Source organism: Armigeres subalbatus, chromosome 1 (genome assembly GCF_024139115.2).
Source record: "Armigeres subalbatus isolate Guangzhou_Male chromosome 1, GZ_Asu_2, whole genome shotgun sequence".
Classification (NCBI taxonomy): Eukaryota; Metazoa; Arthropoda; class Insecta; order Diptera; family Culicidae; genus Armigeres; species Armigeres subalbatus.
In genome coordinates, this window is record NC_085139.1 from 301,635,638 (window position 1) to 301,643,933 (window position 8,296).

General features: G+C 42.1%; 1 protein-coding gene across 1 annotated transcript; it reads right to left on the reverse strand.

Annotated features, from left to right (window-relative positions):
• Positions 1–5,532: 5,532 nt before the first annotated feature.
• Positions 5,533–7,549, reverse strand: LOC134216629 (DEAD box protein 52 homolog). The gene is made up of 2 exons (XM_062695491.1): positions 7,347–7,549; positions 5,533–7,279 (listed from the first exon to the last, which is right to left on the reverse strand). Exons 1-2 carry the CDS (start codon positions 7,428–7,430, stop codon positions 5,549–5,551), a joined length of 1,815 nt encoding a protein of 604 aa, XP_062551475.1. The 5' UTR covers positions 7,431–7,549; the 3' UTR covers positions 5,533–5,548.
• Between the last annotated feature and the right edge of the window lie 747 nt (positions 7,550–8,296).

Genomic DNA, 8,296 nt, shown 5'->3' on the forward strand with positions numbered 1-8,296 from the left:
GCTCAACCGACGAGTTTCCAGGAGGACTCACTAAGCAAGATTTGAAGCAGGAGCGAACGGCTAACAGAACACCCCCTCCAGTGCTTTTGTTACTGTTAGAAGATGACCTATCTTGCCGATAAACGCAGTATGATTCGTCGAAGAGTTGATTTACGGTGGTATTATTGTTGAGCCAGGTTTCAGTGAAGGCATAGACGTCGTAGCAGCCATCGCTAATGGCCAAATGATAATCGGCAAGAGAACTATTGATCCCGCCCACGTTCTGGTAGTATATCAATCAGTCTTGCAAAATGTCGTGACCATCACCAGATGATCAGATATGAAAACAAAAACCACCACGCTTTTAAACGATGTTCTTTACTGACAATCACTGCAAGCGCATCGTGACATGTAGAAGCTGACACGTGAGTACCTTCGGTAAGCGTGACACCCAGATTGACAACCACAAGCTGAGAACCATAAAGAGCATCAGGTTGGTCAGCTGTCAAAAGTGCAGGTGAGCACCGTTATTGATTGATTTTGTTGTCGTTTGATTGGACTGACGTCGTTTTTAATTGATAAATTGGATAAATCAATAGTTAAATTAAGGGTTCGTTCACAAATTACATAACGCTAAAATGGACCTGGGACCCACCCACCCTCTCGTAACGTATTTTGTATGGGAAGGTTCTGAAATTTGTATGGGCCGTATTTGTGAATGGCTCTAACTAAGTTTTTACCAATTTGATCCAGACTATCTTTTGAAAAAGGCCAAATTTTTTTTATTGATTTTTTCAAATGGATACAATTAAAAACGACGCATCCTACAAAAAATTGTTGTATGGGTGACTATCGCAAAATCAGTCAAAGTTTCTAATAAAGATATCGGAAACAATTCAAATTGAGCCCTACACTGAAAAAAATCAGTTTCAACAGTTTCAAAATTAAAACTCGATTTGCGAAAAAACGCTTTTTGATTTGTATGAAATTGTGTCTCAAGATAGGTGATTATGTTCCCTACCAACCGTCCATACATCGCAAGCTGGGCACTTTGAAGGAAAAAAGTTTTCTAACAAAACTTTTTCTTGTCGAAATTATTTTTAGTGTATTTTTATCCGTTGCGATTAGTTACGACCTAAATATTGTACTTTGCTTGACTGTACAGGAATATTTAAATATATGTATGTATATGTTAAATCCACTGGCACTCCTTGACACTGAGAAAAAATCAATTCCGACAAAAAAAATTTTGTTAGAAAAACTTTTTCCTTAAAAGTGTCAAGCTTGCGATGTATGGACGGTTGGTAGGGAACATAATCACCTATCTTGAGACACAATTTCATACAAATCAAAAAGCGTTTTTCGCAAATCGAGTTTTAATTTTTGAAACTGTTGAAACTGATTTTTTCAGTGTAGGGCTCAATTTGAATTGTTTCCGATATCTTTATTAGAAACTTTGACTGATTTTGCGATAGTCACCCATACAACATTTTTTTGTAGGATGCGTCGTTTTTAATTGTATCCATTTGAAAAATCAATAAAAAAATTTGGCCTTTTTCAAAAGATAGTCTGGATCAAATTTGGAAAAACTATGTATGTACTTTTCTTTTAATAGCACCTCTTAAAATATTGCACAAAAGTCAATATAAACAATAAGAACACTTAAATGTTCCCAAAAATTCTATTTTGGCTTCATGCATTTTATCACAGCAAAAATCCATTAATTCCGCTAAGTGGATTATTCCATTGCTGTCGAGCGTTGATTTCGAACCAAACACCGCATAGGTCAAGTGATCATCACGATAGTCAAGATGACATGGATATGACAACCACAACATCAGGAAAATTTTCCTATCATTCATGCTGGTGATCACAGGCAGAAGAAGTGAAGACATGGTGAGTGACCAAGCGCTAGTTGCTAAAATGTCACTTTCATGGTGATCGTTACACCAAGCATGTGAGATCCACATTGAGCATCACAATTGAGTACTTGACACATGACCTGGATTTTGTTATTGTCACGCTTTGCGTGACTTGTACGGTGACACTTTGCAGCACTGATATCAATACATTCGAAGATTCTTGAACCGCACGCCTATCACTTGAAACATCCGGTAACATGGAGTTGAACTGGCGTGGAGATGGTGTAGCAATACTGGAAATCGGAATGCTTTCAGGTACAGAAGATACTGGTAACTGATTGTACTTGCCGGTTATAGGATTTCGAAGACCCCTGTCTCCCAACTCAGACGCAGGACCGGGACGGCTGCTGGTCGCTGGCAGCGGAAGCTCGACTGCGCTGAGAGGAATAGGGCTTCCTTACAGCTAGTATCGATTGTGCGTCCCGGTGAACGATTTGACGACTGGGTTGCAGCGGCTTGATGATGAGGTCTGGAAGTACTGTGTGATGCTTGTAGGCACGACATTCGGGTGGATTCGCTGGAAATCGGGAAACTTTCATACGGAGACTGAGATGAAGGCTGATCATACTTGCCGAAAGTTGGTGTCCGGAAGACCTCGTCTCCCAACTCACACGCAGGGCCGGGACGGCTGCTGGTCGCTGGCAGGAATGGCTCGACTGCGTTGAGTGGAATAGAGGCTTCCTCACAGCTGGTGTCAAAAGTGCGTCCCGGATGAGAACTAGATGAATGCATAGCAGAGACTTGACGTTGCGGTGGAGAAATGGTTATTGATTCTTGTAATTGCGGCGATCCTGTTCGTTCGATGAAACTCGGACTCAATTCCGAATGGATGTTAGCAGAGATAACAGAAATTTGGCTTGGCACGAATCGGAAGTTTGAAGTAATTGTAGGCGACCAACCAGCAGAGGTTGAGAGTTGATCGATGAAAGCAATAAGTTCAACGTTTTCCATGACAGACTGCGGAGAAGTCAATCGTTTCTTGGGTATGAAGCTGGAGTACGACCGGACGAAAAATTCAATGTGCCTTTGCCAGGAAGCGAACATTGAAAAACTGTTGGTGCGCTCAAAATGGTGGATTGTAACCCTACCAAGACGCCTATGGATAAGAGTCTGCGTGCTTCGCGAGATGGTGAAACAAGCAAAGAACCGTACCGCAAGCTTCTGGGTACAATCATGTACATAATGCTGTGCACCAGACCTGATCTGTGTTATCCCGTCGGATTCCTGGGCCGTTACCAACAAAATCCAACAATAACTGATTGGCAGTGCCTTAAGCGAGTTGTACGATACCTGAAAGGAACGAAAGCGAAGCATCTGAAATACGTTCGTGATGACTCAGCTGAACCGCTGGTCGGATATGCTGACGCCGACTGGGCATCGGATACAGAAGACAGGAAGTCAGTTCACGGTATTCGGTAACGCTGTGTCATGGTCGAGTAAGAAGCAGGTGACAGTTGCCCTTGCCACATCTTCAAGCGAAGCAGAATACGTGTCCCTTAGTTCTGCTGTCTCAGAAGCTATCTGGCTTTCAGGAGTGATTAGGCTGACCAGATCATTTCGGTGAAAAAACGGGACAAACGCCCTTGCAAAACGGGGCATGTCACTCTTCACAGGGACGCGGACAAAAACACAAAGGAATATGAAATTACGCATCTCTCAATATTTAAAAAAAGTAGAATTTGGACATTTTATTTTGATCTACTCTTAGATATGCATTAAGGATTTGTAAGGAAACGTGATTTTAAATATTTCCGTGAACATGGTTGGCGCATTAGAATAAATGTCAAATCTAATCAATTCACAGTATTTTTTATTGAAATTGATTTAAAAGATGTTTAAAGTAGCCTCACACTTTGGAAATCTTGTCCATTGATTTAGTTCTTATGTGCTCCCAAAAAGGCGAGATTCATGCAATTTCGTCACGAAAAGTAAAAAAAAAATATGGCCTCGGAGATTTCTTTTAAATCGGGCCAAATTTATAATTTTATCATAACGGAATATCATAATAAATCCCGTCCACACACATGGAAGCGAAATTTGCAGAAAAGCTCCTGATTTGTAAACTAGCTTTAAAGTACGTGATGACTATAAATCTAGCCTTCCATCCGACCAAATTTTTCCTCGGTCATGCCGTCGTTTTTTTTTACAGTGGATGATTTCGAAATTTTCAGAATTGTTATGAAAGACGTTGATTGATTATTAATGTTTCTAAAAGATTAAATGATTGAAAGATAATGTGGTAAAGCAGATTTGAAAAAAAAAAATGAATTTCCTACTTCGAAAGATTCAAAAAGAATAATCGAAAATTAACAAAATCTGAAAATTAGAATGTCTGTCCCTGCGCTTCATTTTATTGACGTTGAGGCGTGACCTGATTTTCAGGAAATACTTGCTTATCAAGTTACTAATTCTGTTCAATCCACTGATTAAATTGGCCATATTTTAATGCCTCCGGAATAAACAGCAAAAAATCATTGAAATAAAACTGTATGAAAAAAACTCCCGGAGAAGCACCTGTTTTCATTAACTGTTAATAGCCTTAAGAGAAGTCGATCAACGTAAAATGCAAAACGGCATAGATAGCATTAAGGTTCCCCCAAACACACGCGACACGACAGTCGCGACGCGATTCTATCGCTTGGTGACAGCGATTCTGTCGCCGTTGGTATGGAAGCGTAAATCAAACATTGCCTGCAGCGACCCAACGATAGAATCGCGGGGACTAGTTGTCGCTGTCGCGGCGATGAAATCGCTTAGGTCTGGGGGAGCCTTTATTTTAAAAGCAACACCAATAACATAACATCTCACACTTTTTTGATGGGTTTCGTCCACTTTCTGTGTTGAGAGATGAGCCAGCCGAAGGCTGCAAATTTTTCTAATAAAGACTCACAAAAAACAAAACAAATGATTTTGGATTCCTGCCAAAAATAATAAATTTGTTTGAATAATATTTTGAAGCCCTTTGGAAAAATCAATGAAAAAACGGGACAAATTGGGGATTTCTTACATTACGACGGGACAGCATAATAAGGTCTAAAAAGGGACTGTCCCGTTAAATACGGTACGTATGGTCAGCCTAGAGTGATGGAAGACCTCCAGCTGAAGCGGCCATCAGATCCAGTCTCAATATACGAGGATAACCAAGGAGCGATAGGCATGGCAAACAATTGCGAAAACAAACGATCAAAGCACATAGATATCAAGCATCACTTTATTAGAGATCATATTGCGAACGATCGAATAGTATTGAAGTATGTGCGAACCGAGGACCAGTTAGCGGATCTGTTTACCAAACCGGTGGACGCTACACATCTCAAGAAACTGTGCCAAGGTGTCGGATTATCCCATTGAGAGGGGGTGTTGGCGCAATAATCAATCGGCCGTAGCACTGTTACGTTGTTATGGGAGCAAAATAGCAACACAAGTAACTTGTTAGGAAAAATAATTTCTACGCTCATTCCTACATTGAACACCGTACTGTTAAAAACGTTTTGCTTAATAAACTTTTAATCCGTTAAATAAAACCTGACTTCATTCGGAGTCCCGACTCGTCTCTCAAGAGCATCAGATGGCAGAAAGAAACAAGAATTCGAAGAATCTTTAGTAGAATAACTTTTTAAACAGGTTCGAATAAACAAAGGCGTATTTTATTGTTTAACTAGCTTACCTTTCTTCATCTTCTTTTGTTGACGATTCTTCCCCTGACCGTTGTGGCTGTGGCTATGACCGTTGTGAACTCGATCTTCTCCTAACTTCTTCTTTGCTTTAGATTTGGCGATCAGCTTCCTTTTCTTGGCACGCTCCTGCATTTCGAAAGCCGGCAGCGTTCGGATGGCCGCCCGCTTGGGTGCCTTCTGTTCCAGCTTCTTCCTCTCCCGTTTCGAACTTTTCCTCAGCTTCAGCATGTACTCCGGCACAGTTCCACCCGATTGCTTGATCAGCTGGGCTATGCTCCGCAGGTTGACCGTATCATCCTTGGTGAAATAGGTGACCGCTTTACCGCGTCTGCCAGCACGTCCCGTTCGACCGATTCTGTGGACGTAGCTAATCGTGGAAGGAGGGAAATCGTAGTTCACCACTAGATTCACCCCCTTAAAGTCAATTCCTCGACTCATTAGCTCTGTACAAATCAAAATCCATATCTTCCCCTCCCGGAAAGACCGCACCACATTATCTCGCTCCCTTTGACTCCGATCAGCGTGGATCACATCCGCATTCAAACCGTCATAGATCAACTCCGTAAACAATTGCTGGGCGCGATCCTTGCTTTGCACAAAAACAAGAACCGGCGGCGTCAATCCCTTGTGAACCATCTCTCGGAAAGCCAACAACTTACCACTCTCGCTTCCAACAAACAATAACTCTTGCTCCACCAAATCCACTGCCATGTTTGCTACCCCAACTGAAAATCGCACCCTATTAGACATATTTTCAGCGGCCCAAGCAGTAACTTCTTTCGTGATTGTTGCACTGAAAAATGCCACTACCTTGCAAGGATTTGTGCAGGCATTCATAATTGAATCCAATTGGTCTCGGAAACTGTTCTTCGACTCCTCAAACAACTTATCCGCCTCATCCACAACAACGTACTGAATATTGCTTAAATCTATCAACGGAGGCTCGCGGTTTGCCAGGAAGCAGATCCTGTTCGGAGTCGTTACCAAAATATCGTAGTGCTTCCTACTTTCCAACCCATAATCCGTGGTAGTCTCATCAACTTTCGTAATCACGTGGGTCCTCAAATTAATCTCCTCGCATAACCGGAGCGCTTCTCGCTGTGTCTGCTTCGCCAATTCTCTTGTAGGGCACACCACCAGCGCCCGGAAGCCGCATTTCATTGGCTTCTTCAGGTGGTGAATTATAGGAATCAAGAAGGCGGCCGTCTTCCCCGACCCGGTCGGGGCACAGGCATGCAGCGGATGACCCTCCAGCAGAACCGGTATCGCCTGCATCTGCACTGGAGTAGGCGCTTTATAGCCACAATCTTCAATGTTTTTTATCAACTGATTGGACACATTATACTTCTCGGCCAACTCACGGAACTGCTCAATCGGATCCGGAACCGTCACCTTCGCCCCCTTCTTAACCTTGATCTGGTGCAAATTGCGCAATCGATTCACCTTGAACTGACGGTACCGTTCACGTTTCTCCGGTGACATCAGGCGAACGCGTTTACGTTCCGAATCATCACCGGTGAACTCCTCGTCATCCTCGCTTTTAATTTCCTCCTTGATATCATCCTCGCTAAGCACCAGCGGACTGTGCGAAAACAGCGGAACCGAATCCGCTACAGAGGCGCCTTCCTCCTCTTCTTTGATCTCCAACTTCACCTCGGCAAGTGATTCTACTTCCGTGGCCTTCGGAGTGGATTCCGTGCGCTGCGAATGGGTACAGAAACCAAAATCAAACACAATTACCCCTACTGAGAGATAGCAGCACACGAACCTTTCGTTTTAGCAGCGATGGATTATTTTTGGAAGAAAACTTTGCACCACATGTCAGCTTACGGAATAAATCACTGGTATCCATTTCGAACAGCAAATCTACATCAGTTTTGTTTTAAATGAAATTATTTGAAATTTTGAATCATTCATCACACGTGCATGCGAATGTTTTCAAAGCCCGCGGTCAACGATTAAATTTTGTTTTGATTTGCATGAGACCGAAAAGTCAAATCATAGATCACGGGCGTAGGAAAAAGTAGGAGTCTTGAGTAAAGATCTCGACGATCTCGACTCTCGATTCTGAGGTGTCGGATGTTAAGTCGAAGTATTGCCTGATAGGCCTTTTCATGTGACACTGCCGGGACTGCACTTGTTTACAACCGCTGAGCAAACCGTTCTTATCGGACCCTGCCACTTTCATAGAAAAACTGTCAATTGACGGTAAAATCAGCTGTTTTCAAACGTCTCGTGAAAAGGCCTATTTTCTCAAAATTGCACGCGGCGTACCCTTCCACGGTAAACAGATTATACACTACTAAAAATCCACACATATTTATTGGCAAAAATCCATAGATTTAACTTATGATGTATATCAGCGCACACATGACCATTCTCCACGCGAACTATAGTATACTAATAAAATATATATCCAAATAAACTTTATGTGTGGTGTCGTATTAGCAATTATTTAATTTATGTGTGGTTCTATATCGATTATCTTAGGGTGAAGCTATTGCAAAAATTTATAACGGCGACACATATATCTTATATAGATATTTTTGGCAGTGTACTCTTAGCACTACAAAGTACCTGGGTGCTGCGGATAGAGCCGCTTTTCTGCTCTCAAGCAAGTAGAGGGATATTTTGAAATCAATCCCATAAGCAAAATTATTTTGCAGTTACTTGGCTGTCAAACATTTCCCGCTCTTCGATTTTCTCTTTCCATACTGC

What these genes read in the sequence shown, in the direction of transcription:
- LOC134216629 (XM_062695491.1), bottom strand. Translation starts at nt 7,430, where the DNA reads ATGGATACCAGTGATTTATTCCGTAAGCTGACATGTGGTGCAAAGTTT. An exon ending in CATCGCTGCTAAAACGAAAG is followed by an intron (nt 7,280 to 7,346) that starts GTTCGTGTGCTG and finishes ACCCATTCGCAG; the next exon opens with CGCACGGAATCCACTCCGAA.